General features: G+C 31.2%; 2 protein-coding genes across 3 annotated transcripts in view; one reads left to right on the top strand and one right to left on the bottom strand.

Annotated features, from left to right (window-relative positions):
* Nucleotides 1–24,790, bottom strand: part of LOC129755179 (FERM, ARHGEF and pleckstrin domain-containing protein 1-like) — a 161,337-nt gene that overhangs the window by 84,906 nt on the left and 51,641 nt on the right. For both annotated transcript variants that reach the window (XM_055751546.1, XM_055751547.1), the window contains exon 2: nt 862–1,498. In XM_055751546.1, the coding sequence (XP_055607521.1) occupies nt 862–1,107 (246 nt within the window). In that variant the 5' untranslated portion in view covers nt 1,108–1,498. The remainder of the gene's footprint in view (nt 1–861; nt 1,499–24,790) is intronic.
* LOC129753965 (seminal metalloprotease 1-like) lies at nt 8,737–9,781 on the top strand. Its single transcript, XM_055749817.1, has 2 exons — nt 8,737–9,088; nt 9,150–9,781. Exons 1-2 carry the CDS (start codon nt 8,776–8,778, stop codon nt 9,779–9,781), a joined length of 945 nt encoding a protein of 314 aa, XP_055605792.1. The 5' UTR covers nt 8,737–8,775.

The raw sequence follows: 24,790 nt of genomic DNA, 5'->3' as shown, positions 1-24,790 counted from the left end.
TCGTTTTAAAATAGGCTTAAGAAGAATTTCCTAGTTTTTAATTCATCAATCTGTACGGTAATTAAACCAAAGACGAAATAAATAATAATAAATATAAAAGCTGATAGAAATATTGCATACATATTTAGATTCGGGGAACCCAAATTAGTTGAAATTACCGTTTAAATTCATTGCACCTAAAAAAAAATGTAATTTTTGAGACCTTGTGTAAATTTTTACAACCCTTTTTTTTAAGTATTTAGAAGAACAAAAAACACGAAATAAAATTGAGTCTGAAATTGTTTTTTAAAGAATATTTCATATCATCATAACATTTGTTATGACATAAAAGATTTTTTTTTCATAAAAAAAATGGTTCGTTTCAATCTCAATCTTAATTACACTTCTTAATAAAAACCCATTCTAACTAAAGACAAGATAGGGTTTTGTATATCAAGTTTTGAGTTCCAATACAAAAGGTTGATTGAACTAAAACCTAGAATCTACAATCAAAGTTAGTTTCAATTCACAAACGTCAAATAATGTCGTAGATCGAAATGTCTCAAGCCAAGGGTGATTCATGCTGAAATTCCGCCGGAGGCGAAAAAAATTTCTGACTGACTGATCAAGTAATTTACCGTTACTACCGTCAATTTTAACACGCGCAATTCAAATTACTCTTTCATTGGTTCATTATCGGTGAAAAAAGTGACTTTTGGTGATAAAAGTGACCATTTTTCTTAAAATAGTGACTTTAGTGACCAAATGATGAAAAAAGTGACTTTTTAGTGACTGACCCAAAAAAAGTGACCAAGTCACTAAAAAGTGACTCGCTACCAGCCCTGCTCTATAGAATAACGTGAATATGGTTCGAAAACTCACCTGAACTTGAAACATCGTCACCGTGTCGTCCAGCATCTGAATCCTGACGGCCAGCTTTTTACCGCCCCGGGAATGTGAAGCCGTCAGGCTCCCATCAACCCCGGACGGAGTACTGAGCGAGTGGATCATTCTGGTCCCGGACAGGGTCCCAATGCCCCCGGTGCTTCCTCCGTGGCCATCCCGGCCACCACCTCCGCCACCAATACTGTGACTTCCGGCCGATGGCCCCATCGAATCTAGAGACATGATTAGACTGCTGCTCCTTAACCTTTGCCCGTTACACTAATTGATCGATTTTGATCTTTGATTTGGATGATTTATTTTGCGCAAAATTTGGCACACACAATTTTGCTGATCCCTTTTCGAGGATCAATCTTGGCCTCTCGGAATGGTCTGCATAGCTTTCATCTGGTCATTCGTTCCGTCGTTCGGGTCGTTGACTTCCACAACGGAAATACAAACTTTTCCTGCTGAAAGTTTCCCCGTTATGTTTCACTTTCGATTTGACTCGCTTTAACTAGCAATAAAAAAACACCCTCATAAAATTACACTTTAATCAAACACACAGATGCACAATCAACCCAGCCATTCGAGCACACACATTGACACTTCTTGATCTTCGATCGCGGCAAAACGACTGAAACAGAAACAGAGAGATAACAGGATGCTAATAAAATGCACTTCGTCATTTGAGCACGTCGCTGCTGCAGATGCCGGTCACTCTTTTTCATTTTTGTTAAAAAGATCCAGATGGTTGCCACATCTGGTGCATCGAACTAACGCCACGAAACCATGACCGACTGGCCTGTAGCCTAGAGTTGATCCCAAACAGGCTCTACTACACATGACTTCATCACTTCGGGCAGTCAGACACTAACGCCCACGCAAATTTTCAGAGACTAGCCTCTTGCAACAGCACATGCTATGCTGCCAACTGTCCATCGAAGCATTAAAATGAATTTAACAAAAAAGAAAACCCAACGCCTGGACAGGCACCTCGGTCTTCACACTTCTGGAGCAATGCAAACGCCTCTACACTCTTTAACACTTTCATCACCACACTAAACTACTAGCTCCAGTATAGTATAGTTGAACTACTTTTCAGCAGATTCGTAAAGAAAAATATGCGAAATATATCAACAAATCAACAACAACTATTGCCCAAGGGCTTTTGCGCGGTTTCGTCGTTCCCGTTTTGAAGATTGTTTTCTCGTTGCGTTTTTTATTCCCTCACTTTTTTGCTGCTACGTTCGGTTTGGTTGAATTTGGTTTCGGCGGAATGATTCAGCAACTAGAACTCTACCATCCGATCCGCGCTGCGCCTTTCAGTGGTTGGATTAGAGAGCGATGAGTCGAGATAACACATGAAGGCAAAAAAACGGTAGAAATCTGAAAAGAAACGGAAAAAAAGCATATGAGTTCAATTTGATAAATAACGGATTATTGGAGCGATCCCCCTTTCCAGTTTTCTACCCCAACCCATCCAGAAAGAATGATGGAAATAAATTAATTAGTTGATGATAGTCGGAATCTTCTGCCGCTTCTGGGAAACATCCGAACTCACAAGAGTGGGGAGGGAGAAGTGTAATGATGATCTGGTCAAGTGTTGAAGGCAGCACAGCTGAGTGTTAAATCGACGATCGACGCTTGGAATACAGAAAAAAAAACCGTCGACGAAAAAATTTGAGATCATTGACATTCCTTCTTTTATTTCACTGCCGCCACCGCCTTCTCAACACTGAATGAATGAATTATTATTTGGGAGACTTTCGACTCGAGCCTCGAACGAATCCGATTGATGGGTGTAATATTGTAGCTAATTGGAACTAATCAATAGCAGACCAAGTGAAGTGGGAACGGCGTCGAATAATTTTCGAATTCATCATGATTCGATGGCGAAATGATTCTCTTTCATAAATGGAAAAAGTGCTGTTACTAAAAATTGATAGCAGTAATGAATGCACGTTACAACCAATGTTTGACTTCTGTCAGGCCAGGTCTTAAATTGAAAATTCCAAATAAGAAAGGAAGTGGAACAAGAAAAAAACAAAACAAATAATATGAAAACAACCACATACAGTTTTGAAGAAAATATTAAAACAAGACATTAAAAAAACTATCTAAATACTGCATTTTAAATAAAGTGCATAAAAGCTGATTTCGAGAAAAAAAAACAATTTTTTTATGAACTTTTCCATAAGAATGATCTTCTTAAATGAAAAAAAAAAATATTGTTACGACATTTTTCCAATAAAAAAAAACTTTCATTCGACGTTGATTGAGGCGACACATTTTTTTTTTATTTTATCCCATTGGCTCCAAAAACTAAAACTTGACGTTAGATCCATCCAACGTTTGATATGCGCCAGATCTAAAACTGAAAATTCTAAAAAACTAAAGAAGTAGAACAAAAACAAAACTCAATACTAATGTTATGAATTCATTTTGGTACATCTTTGATACCTCATGTTTCTCTAATACTATCCGTCACCTTCGAAAATTTGAAAACAAAACTAGTAAATAATATAAATACAACAATCTAAATTATTGGAAAAAAAAATAAGAACAAGACATAGAAAAACTATATAAAAAAATTACATTTCAAGATAATGAAAATTATCAATAAATAACGAACAGAGCTATCAATATTAAGTGAATAAATAGATAAATAAAAATGGAAATATAAAAACAGGGTATGAAAAGTAAAACAAAATATGAAGAAAACTTATAAAAAACACAAACCAGTGGTTTGTTCGATCTTTTTCGATTTTTCCTATAAATTTTCATTTTTATGTTTTTCTTTTTTGTAGTTTTTGTCTTTTCTGTCATTTTAAACTTTAAGTCAATTTGGTAAATTTTGCAATTTTTGTAACAAAAATGACAGAAATTACAAAGTTTACCAAATTCTGTCATTTTAATCTATTTCGTGATTTTTATCATTGTTATCTTTTTTGTTATTTTGATCATTTTGGTAATTTTGGTCATTTTGGTCATTTTGGTCATTTTTGGTCATTTTGGTCATTTTGGTCATTTTGGTCATTTCGGTAATTTTGGTAATTTTGGTAATTTTGGTCATTTTGGTCATTTTGGTCATTTTGGTCATTTTGGTCATTTTGGTAATTTTGGTAATTTTGGTCATTTTGGTAATTTTGGTAATTTTGGTCATTTTGGTTATTTTGGTCATTTTGGTCATTTTGGTCATTTTGGTCATTTTGGTCATTTTGGTAATTTTGGTAATTTTGGTAATTTTGGTAATTTTGGTAATTTTGGTTACTTTGGTCATTTTGGTCATTTTGGTCATTTTGGTCATTTTGGTCATTTTGGTCATTTTGGTCATTTTGGTCATTTTGGTCATTTTGGTCATTTTGGTCATTTTGGTCATTTTGGTCATTTTGGTCATTTTGGTCATTTTGGTCATTTTGGTCATTTTGGTCATTTTGGTCATTTTGGTCATTTTGGTCATTTTGGTCATTTTGGTCATTTTGGTCATTTTGGTCATTTTGGTCATTTTGGTCATTTTGGTCATTTTGGTCATTTTGGTCATTTTGGTCATTTTGGTCATTTTGGTCATTTTGGTCATTTTGGTCATTTTGGTCATTTTGGTCATTTTGGTCATTTTGGTCATTTTGGTCATTTTGGTCATTTTGGTCATTTTGGTCATTTTGGTCATTTTGGTCATTTTGGTCATTTTGGTCATTTTGGTCATTTTGGTCATTTTGGTCATTTTGGTCATTTTGGTCATTTTGGTCATTTTGGTCATTTTGGTCATTTTGGTCATTTTTGTCTTTTTTGTCTTTTTTGTCTTTTTTGTCTTTTTTGTCTTTTTTGTATTTTTTGTCTTTTTTGTCTTTTTTGTCTTTTTTGTCTTTTTTGTCTTTTTTGTCTTTTTTGTCTTTTTTGTCTTTTTTGTCTTTTTTGTCTTTTTTGTCTTTTTTGTCTTTTTTGTCTTTTTTGTCTTGTTTGTCTTGTTTGTCTTTTTTGTCATTTTTGTCTTTTTTGTCTTTTTTGTCTTATTTGTCTTTTTTGTCTTATTTGTCTCATTTGTCTCATTTGTCTCATTTGTCTTTTTTGTCTTTTTTGTCTTTTTTGTCTTTTTTGTCTTTTTTGTCTTTTTTGTCTTTTTTGTCTTTTTTGTCTTTTTTGTCTTTTTTGTCTTTTTTGTCTTTTTTGTCTTTTTTGTCTTTTTTGTCTTTTTTGTCTTTTTTGTCTTTTTTGTCTTTTTTGTCTTTTTTGTCTTTTTTGTCTTTTTTGTCTTTTTTGTCTTTTTTGTCTTTTTTGTCTTTTTTGTCTTTTTTGTCTTTTTTGTCTTTTTTGTCTTTTTTGTCTTTTTTGTCTTTTTTGTCTTTTTTGTCTTTTTTGTCTTTTTTGTCTTTTTTGTCTTTTTTGTCTTTTTTGTCTTTTTTGTCTTTTTTGTCTTTTTTGTCTTTTTTGTCTTTTTTGTCTTTTTTGTCTTTTTTGTCTTTTTTGTCTTTTTTGTCTTTTTTATCTTTTTTGTCTTTTTTGTCTTTTTTGTCTTTTTTGTCTTTTTTGTCTTTTTTGTCTTTTTTGTCTTTTTTGTCTTTTTTGTCTTTTTTGTCTTTTTTGTCTTTTTTGTCTTTTTTGTTTTTTTTTTGTCTTTTTTGTTTTTTTTTTTGTTTTTTTTTTGTCTTTTTTGTATTTTTTTGTCATGTTTGTCTATTTTGTCTGTTTTGTTTTTTTTTGTGTTTTTTGTCTTCTTAGCCTGTTCTGCCTTTAAGCCTTGAAGCCTTTTAGTCTTTATTGAAGAATAAAGACTGATGCCAACAAAAATTTCAATCTAGATATAGAGTTATTTTTGTCCACGCATAGTAAAACTACCCAAGTAACAATTTAAGCTTTATTATGGTCAGCAAAATGTCGTTTGGACCATAGCATTAATCTTCATAAAAAGCTAAAGTACATTCTATAACATCACCTGGGCTCTAATAAAGCCAAAATTAGGCTATTTGGCCCTATCCTAGGAACGTCATCATGACCAATCATTGTTAGTCATCAATATTGGTCACCAAAGCTTTTAAAAAGCTATTATAAAACATGTTAGAAATTTTTGTTTTTTTCGGTTCTGTCAGTTCTCGGAGTTTTTTTTTGTTTTTTCCAGCAACCGTAATGGTTGATGAATGATGATTGCATTATTCAGATATGAATCTGGTAAAATTAATAGCTAAAAAACCAATGTTTTACCCATATAATGAGCGTCTTTTCTACTGCCAGTCAAGATTTTAGGTAAAATGTATATGAAATAGTATCTTAAAATAAATGCGCCTCGTCAAATCTGATGGTCAATCATGATGGGATTGATGGAAAAAAGGCCTGAAAAAATATTTTCCAATGCTGGCATTGTGAATCCATCAACATGGCGTCATTTTGTACCCTTCGATTTTGCAACCAACATGGCGTGAGTCAATTCATAGTTTTATTATGGTTTAATGATGACCCCAAAAAAAGCTACGATTTGACGTTTCTCTCGCAAGCAAACCAATTACACGCTAAGGTTGAGTTCCTCATTTCTGAGTTGTTAATCATTAGTACAGTAAATGAGGACAGACTTTTTGAATGAAAAGGGATTGGTTTTCAATGACCCGTGGAATAAATCATGAGTTGAAGTCAAATTTCGTTGTCTGACGCCATCTTGAAATCCAAGATGGCGGCTTCCGCTGAACTTTAAAATGGTGTAAATGACTTGAAATCGCATGAAACCCCAACAAAATGGGTATCGGGTGAAAGTGCTAAACGAGTAGAAGTCGAATTTCGCTATCCGACGCCATCTTGAAATCCAAGATGGCGGCATCCGCTCAACTTTTAATGCTTAATGCTGACAAAAAGCCGCATTAAACCACCACTATACGACTATTGAATGAAAAGGCTAAGCTAGAAGATGTCGATTTTTTTCTTTCCGACGCCATCTTGAAATCCAAGATGGCAGCTTCCACTGAATTTAAAATGCTGTTAATCAATGAAAATCGCTTGAACACAACTTTTTTTCACGTAATACTACATTAAAACTACTATTTTAAAACAATTTAGATCATTTTAAATCATTTTTATTATTTTTTCATTATGTTTCTAATGCATTTAGAACTTTTCTTGTTTTGTTTATAGTTTTTGATTTTTTTTGCCATTTATGTAATTCTTTTATTCCTATCATGCTATTATGTCTATATTGTATTGGTCTTATTCTAGCGAAAACTATAAGGTTATGTTGTTTCTGTCAACCGTCTGATTTTGGCACATGTGCCAAATTCGATGTTTCCAAAATCGAATGTTGCCAAAAACGAACGGGGTCTGTATTATGGTAGTTTTTGTGGGATTTTCAGTCACTTACAGATTTTTAGAGAAACGCGAAAAAAGATATTTGACTTCTATCATTTAGCCTTAGCACCCAATACAATATATTTGGGAGTTTCATGCTATTTTCATTCATTTACAGTATTTTTAAGTTCAGCTGAAGCCACCATCCTGGATTTCAAGATTGCGTCAGAATGCAAAAATAAACTTTTTATAGCTTATCCCAATTGACAAATATCCATATGTTGGAGGTTTCATGCGATATTCAATGATTTAGAGCATTTTTTAAGTTTATAGAAAGCTGCCATCTTGGATTTCAAGATGGCGTAAGATAGCAATATTCGACTTCTACTCGTAAACCCCTTCACCCACTACCAATTTGGGTTTCATGTCATTTTAAGTCATTCACTACATTTTAAAGTTTAGCGGAAGCCGCCATCTTGGATTTCAAGATGGCGTAAGATAGCGTAATTCAACTTCTACCGATTGATTTCTTTTAACTTATACCCCTATAATATAGGTTTTATGCGATTTTCAGTCATTTACAGTATTTTTAAGTTGAGTGGTAGCCGCCATCTTGGATTTAAGATGGCGACGGGCAACGAAATTTGACTTCTACTCGTTTATTACTTTCACCTTATAACCATGTTGTGAAGGTTTCACGATATTTTCAGTAATTTTCAGCTTTGAAAATAAAAGAGGAAGCCGCCATCTTGAATTAATGATGGCGTCAAGCTTTTTTTTCCTACTATTTGGGCCCTTTCACTCAATACTCATATTGTAAAGATATTCATACCACTTTCGGTGATTTCAAGTTTTCAAAGATGTATTTTTTCAATTTAAACTCAAAACCAACACGCATAACTTACCAAAAATGTGTAAAAATGGGAGTTCCAATTCAAATTTGTGCTATCTAATCTGAGCGTGTCCTGTTTTGACATTTTGATCGAGAACTGTCACTAAGTTTTATGGCGGTTTAATAATCAGGCACTGAGTGCTATTATAGAACATGCAAAAGAAAGCTTGGAGCAAACTTCTAAGTTTGTGTTTTATTATAGTTTTAAAAAAGCATTCATAACTCTTTCAAAATAACTAAAACAGTATGTTTAATAAAAGTTTTATTAGCGTTTTCAAAACCATCTGCAAACATATGGTCGAAAAAAAATATAAGCATTCTGCATGACCATAATAAAACCGTTATAAAACGAGCTGCACAAAAAAATGCCATAATTAAACCATAATAAAACTTCCTAATGCTAGTTGGCATAATCTGTGTTACTTGGGTAATGACATTGAGAATAATTAGATGTGCAACTGACATTTTTCAAATTCTAAGCAAAAAACATCAGCACTCTAAATGATTGATAGGAGCTTCAATAATTTTATTGTTGTTTTGTTCACCGCCAAAAGTGACATTCTTCAGACGATAAAACCAGTAGGAATCGCGAAACCTGTAGAGAACTACCAACACCTCATGCTGACAGAACAATTACTGGAAGTTCTTGAACCAGTCTAAGCCATGCTTTAAAAGTCAGCTCCGTAAAGGTTGCGCACTTTAGTAGATCACATTAGCTCTTACAATTATCAACTGGAAGTAACGAATTTCCAAAAATGTTAACATTACGTTACTTGTCACTACTAATTTTAGTAGTGTGTTGGATGGGTGTTACACAAGTGACGTCTCTAAAGCCCCCGAATCCGAAACATGGAGATTTTGATCCTCACGGAGAGCTGGAACGAACGTTTGTAGCTGCTCGGATCAACGAACTGACCGATGAGCATGACGTGAATCCTTGGGAGGTGAGCGGTTTGTTCGAGGGAGACATGCTTTGGGATCCACACCTGTCCCGGAACGGAATCCTCAACGTTACCGGACGCTGGACCAATGGGACCGTACCGTATTACATCGAGGAGGGGAATTTCAGTAAGTGGGTTTGGTGTTTGTAAAAGGTTCTTTGCTTTTAACGTGTTCAAAATCTTTCCAGCGAACGAAGAAAAGATGGTGATTTTGAGTGCCTTCAGCGAGTATCACAACAAGACGTGTCTTCAGTTTCGACCGTATCGCACGGGTGATGAACATTGGTTGGTTTTCCGGTCGAATAACGCCGGATGTTGGTCCAGTGTAGGGATGCAAAGCGAAGGTCAGGTTGTGAATCTTCACTCCCCGGGTTGTGTTAAACATGGAGTAGTGGTGCATGAAGTGCTTCATGCGTTAGGATTCTTCCACCAGCAAAGCGCATCCGATCGGGATGAGTACGTACGAATTCTCTGGGAGAATATCGATCCAGGACATGAGCACAACTTCAACAAGTACAACGAAAGCAACGAAAGCGTAGTCACCGGCTATGGAGTGGAGTACGATTATGGGAGCGTGATGCATTACAGCGGGAAGGCATTCTCCAAGAACGATCTTCCGACTATGGAACCGCTTAAGCCCAACATCACTACCCTTGGTCAACGGAAAGGTTTAAGCGTTAAAGACGTTATCAAACTGGAGCGCATGTACGAAGGACGCTGCGTCCAGAGAACCAGCGACGTTTCGGAAGAAGACGAAAATACCTTCATCGATGAGATCAACTCACTGTACGGTCTATTGAACGGAAGTTTGTTCCCATAAAGTTTTATAAATATTCATAATAGATTTATTACTACATAGTTCGGTTCTTGGTTAATTTGACTATTTATGAGGTTGATAGTTCAAAAATTTATAAGTTTGATGAGAAAGCATGAACAAATAACCAATTGTTTTGCACCGTAAGCCATAAATTAAGCATTTCAGGTTGCCAGGTATTATTCGGGCTGGACCGCTTTTTCGTAGAAAAAATTGGAAAAAGTTAGTTCCGGGCACGGTTTTCCGGAAATCTAGGAAACAAGATTTTCATAATGTTGGCGAAACCCACACCAAAAATTGAAATTTAGTAAACATGATTTATGATTTTTGCGTCAAGAAACAATTTTTTTAACTAAGCTCATCAAATTTTTTTTGAAATTGTAAAATAAAATTTGACCGTCTCGCTTCTGTACCTTGATTAAAGAATAGTTTTTCATGTGTTTATCACCAACTTTTTCTCTTTATTGAGAAAAACATGGTTTTTTGCCGGATTCGCCCGGTTTTTAAGTTGAAAATTCTGAAATCTAATGCCCTGATTTTGGGTAAAAAAAACCGGATTTACTCGCCTCAAACACGTTCAGAAAATATCTGGAAACCTCACCATGAATGCATGGTTGAATCAGCTTTGCTGCATGGACTGAAATTTCAAAGGGATTCAAGCAACTTTATACCAATATTGTTACTATTTACTGCGTCACTTTTTGTTTGTTGAAACCACATTTACGGGTAGAAACCAGACAACCATATCTACGGCTAAATAGAATTTTGGTTGATTTAGCAATTGTTTTGTCTAACGGCAGTAAAAGTTATGGTGTTAACCAAACTTTTGACGGCAATCCACTTAGACTGCACGTTAGACTGAGTCGATTTGGGGTCATTTTTGAATTTCTCAAAACCAGGGGTCTATAAAGCTTCATTTTGCTTCATAATTCATTCATGATGTTTGCAGAATTGTTAAGTAACGTTTGCATGAGTAAAATTATTTTTTTTAATTTATTTAATTTAATTTTTATTTTTTTTTTTTATTTTTTTTTTCATTTTTTTTTAATTTTTTTTATTTTTTTTCATTTTTTTAAATTTTTTTTAATTTTTCAAAATTTTTTTTTCATTTTTTTTAATTTTTTTTTTATTGTTTTTTTAATTTTTTTTCTTTTTTTTCATATTTTTTTCTTTTTTTTAAATTTTTTTTAAATTTTTTTTTCATTTTTTTTAAATTTTTTTCATTTTTTTTATTTTTTTTTAATTTTTGTTAATTTTTTTTAATTTTTTTTCATTTTTTTTATTTTTTTTTTCGCTTTTTTATTTTTTTTTCATTTTTATTTTTTTTTTCATTTTTATTTTTTTTTTCATTGTTTTTTTAATTTTTTTTATTTTTCTTATTTTTTTTTTATTTTTTTCATTTTTTTTATTTTTTTTCATTTTTTTTAATTTTTTCAATTTTTTTTTGATTTTTTAATTTTATTTTTATTTTTTTCATTTTTTTTTTTATTTTTTTCATTTTTTTTATTTTTTTCATTTTTTTTATTTTTTTCATTTTTTTTAAATTTTTTTCATTTTTTTTTATTTTTTTCATTTTTTTTTATTTTTTTCATTTTTTTTATTTTTTTCATTTTTTTTAATTTTTTTCATTTTTTTTTTATTTTTTTCATTTTTTTTTATTTTTTTTCATTTTTTTTTATTTTTTTCATTTTTTTTTTTAATTTTTTTATTTTTTTTTTATTTTTTTTTAATTTTTTTTTTATTTTTTTAATTTTTTTTTATTTTTTTAATTTTTTTTTATTTTTTTAATTATTTTTTTATTTTTTTCATTTTTTTTTATTTTTTTTTTAATTTTTTTTTTCATTTTTTTTTATTTTTTTTTTTCATTTTTTTTCATTTTTTTTAATTTTTTTTCTTTTTTTTCATTTTTTTATATATTTTTTAAATTTTTTTTTAATTTTTTTTTTTAATTTTTTTTTATTTTTTTTATTTTTTTAAATTTTTTTTAAATTTTTTTTTATTTGTTTTTTCATTTTTTTTCTTTTCATTTTTTTTATTTTTTTTCTTTTCATTTTTTTTCTTTTTTTTCTTTTCATTTTTTTTATTTTTTTTCTTTTCATTTTTTTTATTTTTTTTCTTTTCATTTTTTTTATTTTTTTTTCTTTTCATTTTTTTAATTTTTTTTCTTTTCATTTTTTTAATTTTTTTTCTTTTCATTTTTTTAATTTTTTTTCTTTTCATTTTTTTATTTTTTTTCTTTTCATTTTTTTTTATTTTTTTTCATTTTTTTTCCATTTTTTTTCATTTTTTTTTAATATTTTTTTTAATTTTTTTTTAATTTTTTTTAATTTTTTTTTTATTTTTTTTTCATTTTTTTTTCATTTTTTTTCATTTTTTTTTTTCATTTTTTTTCATTTTTTTTTCATTTTTTTTCATTTTATTTATTATTTTTTTTTCATTTTTTTTTATTTTTTTTTGTTTTTTTTATTTTTTTTTGTTTTTTTTATTTTTTTTTTTTTTATTTTTTTTTTTTTTATTTTTTTAATTTTTTTTTAATTTTTATTTTACTTTTTAATTTTTTTACTTTATTTAAATTTTTCCTTCAATTTTTTTAAATTTTTCCTTTGATTGTTTTAAATTTTTCCTTTAATTTTTTTAAATTTTTCCTTTAATTTTTTTTTTCAATTTTTCCTTCAATTTTTTTAAATTTTTCCTTTAAATTTTTTAAATTTTTCCTTTATTTTTTTTTAAATTTTTCATTTAATTTTTTAAATTTTTCCTTTCATTTTTTTAAAATTTTTCCTTTAATTTTTTTAAATTTTTCCCTTAATTTATTTTTAATTTTTCCTTTAATTTATTTTTAATTTTTCCTTTAATTTTTTTTAAATTTTTCCTTTAATTTTTTTTTAATTTTTCCTTTAATTTTTTTAAATTTTTCCTTTAATTTTTTTAAATTTTTCCTTTCATTTTTATTTATTTTTTTTTTTAATTTTTTTTATTTTTCTTTATTTTTTTTATTTCTTTTTATTTTTTTTAATTTTTTTTAATTTTTTTTTTAATTTTTTTTTATTTTTTTTTTAATTTGTTTTTAATTTGTTTTTAATTTTTTTTTTAATTTTTTTAATAACCTTTTAAACCCTGAGTGTTGATTCGGGTCATACGAGTAAATTTGAACTTTAAGGTTTGTATGGAAAAATTGATTATTTTATACTGAAAAATCAACATCATTTTTTTGCCTTTCTTTCAGAAAGGTATAGTTATCGGTCGATTTGGGAGATCATTAATTATGGGTCTTAGATATACCTTTATAGGTACCTATCGAATCAGCTCGTCGAGTTCAGACGATGTCTGTGTATTTGTGTGTATTGGTGTGATTTTTCGTAAACTTTTTTTGCACGTTTTTGCGAAACTGGGCAGTATAATAAAAATGATTTTTAGCTTAAAAAATTTGATTTTTTTTCTTCTTCATCCTATAAAAGAAAGAAAAAAAAACAAAATAGTTTGAAAAATAAATTTTCATAGTAATTATCATCAAATCATCACTCCAAAAAACGTGTCAATTTGGCTTGCTAGCCACTAACCCGCAACCAGCAATCACTAAAATCAAGATTATCGTATCTATGACGTCAAATTATACGTGACGTCATAGATACGCGCATGCTATCTAAAAGTATGGATCTGTCGATATGTGGAAGGGAGAACAGTCAGGCTTCACTCCCACTCAGGTTTGATGTCATCGTGACACAAACCGTGTGGGAGGAAGACGACATTTCAAATATTCCCGGTCAATGGTTTATTCTTTTTCAATTTAATGGTTCAGGTTGTAACCGAACCATCTCAAAAATTTCGGAACCGAAGTTCCGAAATATTATTTAACATAAAAATGGTCTTCACCAAGGGGTACGACCCCGAAATAAATGAAGTCGTTGATGAGTACGTCATGCCCACACTGCATGGTACGAAAGTGATTGTTACTTCGAGATTCGGCCAACATAATATTCAGGTTGCTCTGTGAAGGACAAAACGACGAAGGGGCGCGTGTGGGAGAACGAAGCACACCATATAAATTTCTTCACACGCTCATTTTCATTAACCATTTTATATGGTTACTTAATTAATAATTTAATATTGTTGCTTTTGAATGATTTTTTGGAAAAACTGCAATCATGATGGTAGTTCTCATGCAAAAATTATAAAATGGTTATAAAAGTTGACATTGAGATAGTTTTTTTCATTCATTGCCATTTTCGTTCTCAGTTTAGAAAATAAAATGGTATGACAAATTTTATAAAATTGACAATATTGACAAAAATTACACAAATGACAAAAACGACAAAATTGATAAAATTGATGAAAAAGACAAAAATCACAACAATGACATTATTGGCAAAAATGACTTAATCGACAAAATTGGGCCCATAGAAAAAAACTGAAAAACATTTACAAAATGCCAAAAATAACAAAATGAAAAGATTGACACAAATGACAACTGACTAAATTGATCAAATTAACGAAATGCAACAAAGTTATAAAATTTACAAAATTGACCAAAAAGACGAAATTTTTAAAATTGAAAAAATTCAAAAATTAAACAAAAATGTCATAATTGGCATTTGAAAATTCGTCAATTTTATTAGTTTTATCAGTTTTATCAAATCTGTCAATTTTGCCAATTTGGATACTAATGTCTATTTGTTTGATTTTATCATTTATGATATTTTTTGTCTATTATGTAATTTTTTTAGATTTTTTAAAAAAAATTTTCATTATTGTCAACTTTTGCAATATCGTAAATTTGGTCAATTTTGTAATTTTTGACAATTTTATAATTTCTGCCAAGTTTTGTTATGTTTGTTATCTGTTATTGTTAATGTGTTTTTATCAGATTATGTCATTGATTTATTTTTTTTTTTAATTTTGACAATCACGCAATTTTGTCATTTCGGTTAATCGTGTCAATTTGGTCAATTCAGACAATTTTGTCAGTTGTATAATTTTTGTCAATTCTGTCATTTTTGTGATTTGCGTTATTTCTTAGCCTTTGTTCTTTTGGTAATTTTTACCGTATTCATTTCTGTCAAATCATTTTGTCATTTAATCAACTCGGTATCGAATTTTGAATAATGCAAATGTACCAACATTACTGTTTCTATCATAAATATGAATCTGTTTTTTTTTAATTCTCGGAAACTTTTTATCCACCAGATAACTTTGTATAATCAAAATGTAAATTTCCGAACGAAATTTTTAAGCCAGCTGATAACTCCATTAGTTTATATTTGGCGCATTCGCCCATTTCAAAATAAATTACCAATTTTTGTTTTGGTTACAACAGCCATTGGGCGATGGAATCGAAAAGTTATTCTTTCCCTCCTTAAGAAAAACCCGTATCTGTCAAAAGTTGGGTGAAATTTTAGCTGCATCCCGCTTGCACTAATGCAAAACCATCACCCAAATTCGGCAGCGCTTCCATCGCCCATTGCACTGCATAGGATTTTCGACACGAACGAAATCTCAAGCATGATGAGGTGTGTAGAGGGGAAGAGAAAAGGAAAGAAAAAACTAGCCCGTAAGCTCAAAGCTCAAGAAGAACGAGTAGACGAGTAGCATTTGTTTGGTTCGTTTAAATTTGTTTCCACGAACGAGATTCGTGCTCAGGCAAAAGCTTCCTGAGTCCGAACGGCTTGAGAGAAGATGAGATGGTGTGCATCATCTGCGACGCCGCGACGCTATGTCGTTTGCTCTTTCTCAGATCATTCTGTGCATAAGAATATAGCGTTGATAGCGGATAAGACTTACAATCGCTATCGTAGTCTACGATATTAGAGCCTAGTAGCTAAGATAGACCCGATGATGTCAAACTTTCATTTGGTCTTTTGAAAGGGAATTAAAATTTCCATCTAATGATCCCTATGATTGATTCAGCGGTGCCAACCATGTTAATCAATAATGAAATCTTATACCCAAAATTTTTGATTCGGTTCGGCAAAACGCTGAGCTGGAACATGAACCTTATCATGCAATTTAATGCCACGCATCGTGAAGCGGGTCATTGGGCTTGGGCCTGCTGACATAAATCAAGCTTGCTCTTAACTCTTAAACAAATTTCCATTAGAATGACAGCTAATCGGAGTGAAATTGATGTGAAGGCTACTGCTTTCTCTGTTTTAACACATGAGAAATCGTATACCGGGATTGTAAGCGCCCATCGCGATGGGCCATAGACTTCACCACTTTCTGGAAAATGAGATGAAATTCTGGCGCTGTGAATACAATACACTGCTTGAATGAGCACGCAAATGGTTTGAGTGAAATCGATCAGGATCGAAATTTTTTGCACAAGCAACCATCTGTGGCATGGTGTACGGTGCTGCTTGTGCAAAACTCAGGCCATGCACTCAGTCCCAGTCGGGGTGGAGGGCAGTGATGTCAACCTTAAAGATTTTGTCTGAATCTTCCAGATTTTTGGACTTTTGCCAGACATTTTTTCAGGTTTCCAGACTTTTGACATTTCTTCCAGACAATTCCAGACTTCTGGGTTTGGACATAAATTGTTCTAAAAAACTCTGAAAATTTAATTTGGTCATGGTGTAATATGACAGGAAATGTTCAATATCGCTGAAAAATAACATAAACGACAAAATTGAAAAAAAAATGACAACAATAACAAAATTTACAGAATTGATGAAACCGACAAAACTAATAAAATGATTTTTTTGATAATGTTCAAGCATGACCCAAGCATGACTCTCCAATTGCAAAATGTTCAATTTTCTAAGTTTAGAAAATTAAATGATATTTTTGTAAAAATTGACAATTTCCACAAAAAATGATAGAAAAGACAAAAATGACTAAATAAATGGATTGAAAAAATGATAACATTACAAAATTGACAAAACTGAATAGATAAAAACAATATTATTCATACAATTGTAGAAATTATCAAAATAAGCTAAATTGACTGGATTAAAAACAGTGAAAAATATAAAAATTAAACAAATTAACGAAACTGACCTAATTGACAAAAATGTCATAACAAGCCATAATTAGAAAAATGGCAAAATTGGTAAAATTGTCAAAAATTACAATTGATGATATTCTTAAAAATTACAAACTTGATAAATTTGACTAAAAATGACAAACCTGACAAATTTCGCAAATATGGCAAAAATTGAGAAAAATTCACCAAAATTGACCAAAGTATACAATTACGACAATAATGACAAAATTGTCCATGATAAATTGTACGGTTATTATATGATACCCGACTCAAGATCTACAGTTTTGTGAATGCTTAACAACACTCTTTCACACTTGAATCGAAATTTATCGTAAATTTCAAAAACTGAATATTAACGAAACAGATTGTCTGAAAAAAATCATTAACATTGATTGCCTTTAGCAAATATTGATGATTTTCCAAAAACCAGAGCATTTGGGCATCATTATTAATCAAAACATTAACACTTTTGATAAGGGCGAATTCAACGATATTAGTCTCAAAAAACTTAATTTTCATTGTACCCTTTTCAAAAATCTACCTTACGTTGCGCGCCATTCGTTGGCATAGTTATACTTGTACACTCAGCCGAGAAAGGAACGTTAAATTCACCTGGATTTTCACGTAGCCACTAATTACGTGAATTTTTGCTTGATTTACGTAACGAACCTAGGAGCTAATAAAAAATCACTTGATTCTTACGTGAAATTCACATGGTTGAGTGCTGTCAAAACAAAGATACATTCGATTTACGTGGAAATCAAACGGTCCGCAAATCGAATCTGATGGATTCTATGTGATGTTCACATAACTCTGAATGGCTAATTCACGTAAAATCTATGTGAAGGAACACAGTTCTCAATATGGCGTGGATTTAAGTATTATCAGCTGACAAATAGAATCTTTTTTGGTGATCTACCAGCTGTTTTGTTTCGTAAGTAGTAAATATGTTTTTGTTGGAATGCTATTTATATCTTTTTCCATTTCAACAGGATGTGGAATTTGAGCTGTTGGTCGATCAAGCAACTGCAACGGAGGCGCACAGAATACACTTGACGGCGTCGTAAGGTTAAATTAAAGTTAAAGTTAAAGAGTCAAAGTTAAGTGAAATTTTTATAAATAGTGCAAGTGTAAATGAAAAGTTATGTGTTTTTATTTATACTGCTAAATAAAATTCCGTTTAAAAAAAATCCTTTTCTTTAAGTATGCAAAAGAAAACACAACACGTTAATTTTTATTAAAATCTAGGTGAATCGCATGTAGCAGAGCAAATCCATCCCTAGTTCGCTTCAAGTGGAATTCTCTTGCAATTCATATGAAAATTACGTGAAGTCAACTTACTGCGCCTTTTCTGTTTGCTACATGAAATTCACGTAGATTTCTAATGATGGCAAAAATCTTTGTACATTTTCACGTAGCGTTCATGTGAAAAGTTTTTTCAGTGTACGTGCATTACAATTGTTCAGTTGTTGTTGTTGTTCCTCTTGCGCTTCCCTCAACATACAGGATAATTGGATGCTAGGTATACTATTCCGTTCTTTGCATATGCATTGGTAGGCCAACCAAAAAAACGTTATAAAAATTCCATTTTCAATTTGTGTGATATCTTGAATAAAACAACATTCATAACCAATTGTAACAACTTTGATTAAAAGTATTCTGAACAATTATTTGAAGAAAAGTTTTCCGAAATTCCATTATTATGCTGCAATACTATCGATTTCCGAAAAAAACTGTCCTGTAATCCGAATGCTTTAAGCTTTTGAACATAAATTTGACTAATTGCCTAGCAATTAACTTAAATGAAATTGCCTGATTAGTTTTTTGGGCAGTAAAAGCATTCAATGTTCCATAAATCATTTTTTATTTTCGAAATCCCATACATATCGTTCGAAAATTCATGAATACTTTTGACGCTGCTTTACATGGCTGTGTCAATTGAGGTTTAAAGCAATGTAGTACCTTCTCATTCACTTATCCTGCTCAACGCCAGCAGCAGACTTGAGCAAATATAGGTAAATGACAAGGTAAAACAATTTTTGGTTGGCCTTCTTATAAAAATGCTTATAAAATGCTGGGGAAGGAAGACTGAAATTCGCTGTATCGTTTTCTTCATCCTTTTTTTTTTTTTTTTTTTTTTTTTTTTTTTTTTTTTTTTTTTTTTTTTTTTTTTTTTTTTTTTTACTGTTCGGCAAAAAGCCAAGAATTGTTGAAAAGATTTGTTATCGTAAACTTTAAACTATATAAAAATTTTGTTCGATCAATGGGAACTACCCTAAATCTAAATCTGTTATTTAAGCTATTTTAAGAAAAACCAGTTATCAAACAATTTTTATTTATCAGCTTCAAAAACTTCAACGAAATTTGAGAAACTCAATACGTCTGATCTGCAGAATTCGCCAGAGCAAAACAAAACCTAATTAAATCATTGTTTCATGCAAAACAAGTGCTTTTCAGCATCAAAACAGTTTTACTGAAATTCACTAAATATGAAAGTAAGATTTTGAACCTTCGCACTGGACGGTAGATTGATAAGAGAAATTTGACGTTTGAAAGATTTTTTTCTTATTTTATTCAGTCTTCCTCCCCCAGATAAAATGCAGTTCTTCGAGATACATATATGATAAGCACATAACAATTTTTCATCGAAAACCATAAAAAAGCAAACCAAAATGTAATAACTAAAACGGCACAAATAACAAATCGGTCAAAAAAAATTTAAAAAACATCACGAAAATGTGCTGAGATGACTGAAATAACCAAATTCACAAGAATGATTATAATGAGAAAAAGTCTTATAATAACAAAAACGAATATATAGTTGTTTTTGACATTTCGTACGCACACTGACTGAGCGTGTACAGATGAGACGGGACAATTAACCTCAAAAACTCTCGGTACAAAAAACGGGCAACCAGTCAACGAACATGGTCGTTTTTGAGGTTAATTGACCCAAAACTGAAAAGTGTTGGTGAAACAACCTGCATAATATCATGAACACTACCAGCGGTAAATAGGGCTATTTACATGACAGCAATGTCAAAATGTTAAAAAATATCAGAATAACAAATGACGAAAGTGAAAATAATGATAAACATGATGAAACTGGCAAAGCTCATAAAAATGACAAAATCTGTTAAATTTTCTTAATTTGACAAAACTGAACAAAATCGCAAGAATGAAAAAATGAAAATAATTGACAAAAATAACAGAACTTACGAAACTGACCAAATTTTCAATATTACATAAATTGGCGATATTGATAAATCTGACAAATTGGATAACAATAAAAAATATGACAAAAACTATACAAACTCTCAAAGAATGATAACTGCCACAATTTACAAAATTGACCAACTTGACAATATGCTTCTATTAAAAAAACTGACACAAAAATGACTAAAAGGTATATAATGATTGAGAGTATATGAGAAGCACATATGATTCCACTCAACTATTTTTCCATATCCCCGTTTCCTGCACTTCAGAGGTTTCCCAGAAATAAACGATGAACACATGGCTGGCCATCTTTTTTTAAAATGTATTCTTTGATATTATTTCCGGTTTATTTTAGGATTTTTTTTGTGTCAACAAAAAACAAAAAATCGTTTTTATCGATTGTAACAAAAAATCGTGTAATTTTTCAAAAATACTTTTTTATCCCCTATAGTTTATTCCGTTTGATAGCTTCATTTAACGAAAATCATTTACAAAAGTGATTTTTGTAAACATTCTACCGTTATGGATTAAAACACGTAAAACAAATATGTTTTGAATCTGAAAGAAAGGCTCAAATCCACTGTTAAGTGTATTAAATCGGGTTTTTTCTTCTGTGGAGTTTGCTTATTCGTATCTTATTAGGCAAAAAAGCTATTGAGTGTTGAATGGGAGCATATCTTTTGGCAATGAATGACAAAAAATTCAATTGACATTACTGCTGGGTGCCTAGCGAGGTATTGCATGACTACTTTAATGCAATACATCGCGAGGTATCAGCAGTGATGTCAATTAAATTTATCGTTTTTCAATACCAAAGAACACCCCTGTTTAACAACTAATAACTTTTTTGCCTTTTAAGGTACGAACACGTCTTCGACAAAGTTGTTCAGCGAAAATCTACTTCAGAGAATTTTTAAATTGGCTCAAAAATCATAACCAGGCTCGGTTCCACAGAAGAAACAAAAATTATTTTGATTTTTATTACAAAACATTCAATTTTCCCATACAATTCTGAAAGTTCAAATTTACTCAAGGTAAACGTTTCTTAAAAATTCTGCAAAAAATCACGGATGAGTTCAGAACCAAAAAGAAGCTTTTTGACCCCAAGGTTTGAGAAATTTAAAAATGACACCAAATCGACTCAATCTATTGCACATCATCCGTTGAGAGCTGCCTCAGTAAAATCGAAATCGAAAAGTAGTCAATAAAACATATTGTTCTTGTTCCGTTATAAAACATCGTATCGGCGGCGCCAATGTGGGTTTTCGTTTACCCCCCTTTTGACGAAACAAATATGTATAATAAAAAGTTACGCCTGTGATGGCACACTCGAGAAAAATTTGACATCGACAATCCTTTATTCAAAGGTCCTTTTAGATGATTGGTTCAATTAAGCGTTTTTATTACTTCGGATTCCGCTGTGTTGTGCTAAAAAAAAAGGAAAGAGAAAACCGTAAGTTTGAACTTCACCTTGTTTACACATTTTTTTGGCTTGTTGAAGTACAACATGGATAAAAGAAATGAAATTAAATAATAACAAAAAAGAGTGTTTGATGGTGAACTTTAATATTAAAAACATTAATCATGAACTTTCTAGATTCTGCTCTGAAGCCTAAACCAAATTTAATTCAATTAAAACACCAAACAAGATGCATAATGATATTTTTTTTAAGAGACTCCATAACGTCCCGAGGATACCCGGAGAAAATAAAATCCTCCACCCATTGCACCTGATTCCAGTTTCTACTTTTAGCCCACAACCAGTCTAAAGTTTTTTTTGCCAGTTGAGCTAGGCAAACAGATCGATACGGACGGAGCTTGAATGGATGAGCATCATTCATCATCGTCAACAAAACACAACGCCAAGTCCGTCCACCTACCTACTAGGTACATAATTTATTTACGCGTGCCAACCATCCAGTAGCTACAGCTGATGTCCCTCCGCATTGAGACGGATGGGAGCCGCATATTGTCACCAAAAATGGCGCATTTGATTGGAGATATTAAAAATTTGGGAATAATCTGTATTAGTTTAAAGAATTTTTTAAGAAAAAATTAATTGTATAAGCTATGTTGTTGATAAAATTGGCTTGGTGTTTTGGATCAAAATCAAGAGCACTTAATTTTTCAACAGTGTTAGCAACTATCAGTACGATATCAATGAATTAATTTTTGAGAGAAGTTATCGTACACGATAACTTTTCACGATTTTTCGATTAATATGGCGACCGTCAAAAACTCATTTAACATCTCAACTCAACTGAACATTATTATCTTATTGTTAAAAAAACATGAGAAAAATGACACAATTGGCCTATATAAGAGTGCTTGTCGATCAAAAAAACAACACTGCTTCATTTTTTTAATCAAGAGAAAAGTTTATGCAAATGAGACATTTATGAGGTTTTAAATGCATTTTCCACCTCTCAGCTACATTTTCCAATATTTAAATCGAATGTTTTCATTCACGCCTCGGTAAACGATACCCACACACCACAAATCAAGGCAAATTTTCGTAATTCCATCACGATGATCCAATGTTCAGCACACACCATCAACAGGGGAGCTGTTATTTACGACACTAGACATCATCATCAACATCATACACACTAGGTGTATAGTAATGTCGGGATTAAATTAAAACATCAATAATTGATGATAATAGAGATGGTGGTCCCTAGTTGTTCACCCCTCCGAGCAATGACTTTTGCCAGAGTGGACAGTCAGCTGGGACCGAAACTCTGTTTCATTGATGGGATCATTCATTTTAATCCTGCAAGTTCACCAGTTGATTCCAAAAACATGAAAATACTGGGAAAAAGCTTTCTTTCGTACCGACCAAAAAAAGCTGCCGAATGAGGTAGTTTTAGACAATTAATCAGCGAAATAGATTAAATTTATTTGACAACTGGTCAATTTTTGACTAGATTTGATTGAAAAAAAATTCTGAAAAGTTTAATTTTATTTGATATGGGGGTTTGACTTTCATAGGTGATTCATCCTCGAAACCAGGAACGAGTTGGGATGATGATTGTGACTTGTATGCCAACGACACATTCGTCGTAAGACTTTTAAAAAGGAAATACTCAGCAAACAGATATCCCTTACGTGCATAATAAACCTTCCAGCGAGCTATTTGTTCTGTACGGCTTCCTTTTTCTGCACGGACGAACATCACAACGTAACCCGAAGAACCCAAAACACACATATCTGGGCACATACATAAAATATCATAACGCACCCGAGAAGAAGCCAAACGCTGACGCCATCCATTCACCCGCCACAAAAATATGCTGCTGCGGAAAAACGCAATAATGCAAAAACGTCAATGGAGTCATAAAAAGAAACAGGTCGACAAAATGTGGGGGGCGACGTTCCATCAAGTTTGCTCCTAATGTGTAGGATGGATTTCTGCGGTCACGATTGGAGCTTTGCATTTGCGAAAATTCTTCCTTCTAAAAATTATTCTTTGCGAAACCAAAGTTGTTATGTTCATAAATTCGTGTCAAATTTTAGAAGTGCGAAAAAATTTGATAGAACCTCCAAAAGGCATTTGATTCTAGTTATCTGAAAGATTTTAACATGGCCAGAAGGATCATCAATTTTCATGTATGGTAGCTAATGCACTCGTAAGAATAAGCATTTTATGAGTCGAGGGCAATTGTAATTATTATGGAGTATGTGACACACTTAAGTGACAAACTCAATAGAGCTCAGAAGCTTTTTCCTTGTTTCAAAATTTAACTACTTTTCATTCGTACTGGATTGAATTTTGGTCAAACATTCTCAAAAAATTCTAGGAAGAAATCTCTCATCTTAAATTTTATTTCTTATTTGTGATTTCTTGTTTCCAATTTCTTATCTCTTCCCATTTCTCAATCTCATCCATCATTCTTCATATCCAGGGTGGCCAGCGATTTTCCATTTTCAAATTCTCCGTTTCTTCCTGGATTTTGGATTGACATTTTATACTCTTCCCAATTTTAAAATACCTAAATAAATATGTTTATCAAGGTTTTTATTTAACCAAAATAAGACATGTTTTGGATGAACTACGGATCTACACTTAAATCAAATCTTAACTTTAAGTTTAGATTATGATTCGAACTTTAATTTTAATTTCTAATGCTTAGCTCTAGTTAATTGTTAATTATTGATATTCTAATTTAAACAAATTTTCAGCAATTTTGAAAAAAGAATCCTCTGAATCTTATTCCTCCTAAGTCCTAAGTATTCTGAATTTTTTTTTTCGATTCTCGTTTTGAAAACTGAGTAGGGTTTTTAATTTACGGTGTTACCTTCTGTGATTATTCCAAAAATTCTGTGATGGTTTTCTGTGATGCTTTTTCCATTCATTTTATTGAAAAGTCATGACTAATTGGTTGTTTTCTACAGTTAGCCTAGAAAAATCAATTAACATATTAGCAATATCACATTTATTTCCTATTAAAAGTTACTAATCCAAAACTTTTATAGACATCTAGATAAATTATAAATTTTGAAAAAAATATTAAAATTGAAAAAAATCTTTGTTTTGTATTCTGTGACAGAGATTCTGTGTTGAAAATTTGCTCAAAATTCTGTGAAATTATAGATTTTTCTGTAATTTCGGCAATCTTGGTGTTAATTTGAATTTGAGTCTGAATTTCCAATCCAACCAGAAATTTCTTTTAAATTTGAAGTCTTAATTCAAATATCGAAAATTATTCTGTGATGGATTTCTGTGATGCTTTTCCCATTAATTTTATTGAAAAGTCATGACAAATTGGTTGTTTTCTACAGTTTGCCTAGAAAAATCATTTAACAATAGCAGTCTT

Source organism: Uranotaenia lowii, chromosome 3 (genome assembly GCF_029784155.1).
Source record: "Uranotaenia lowii strain MFRU-FL chromosome 3, ASM2978415v1, whole genome shotgun sequence".
NCBI classification, from domain to species: Eukaryota; Metazoa; Arthropoda; class Insecta; order Diptera; family Culicidae; genus Uranotaenia; species Uranotaenia lowii.
This window is presented reverse-complemented; position numbering and strand designations above follow the sequence as displayed.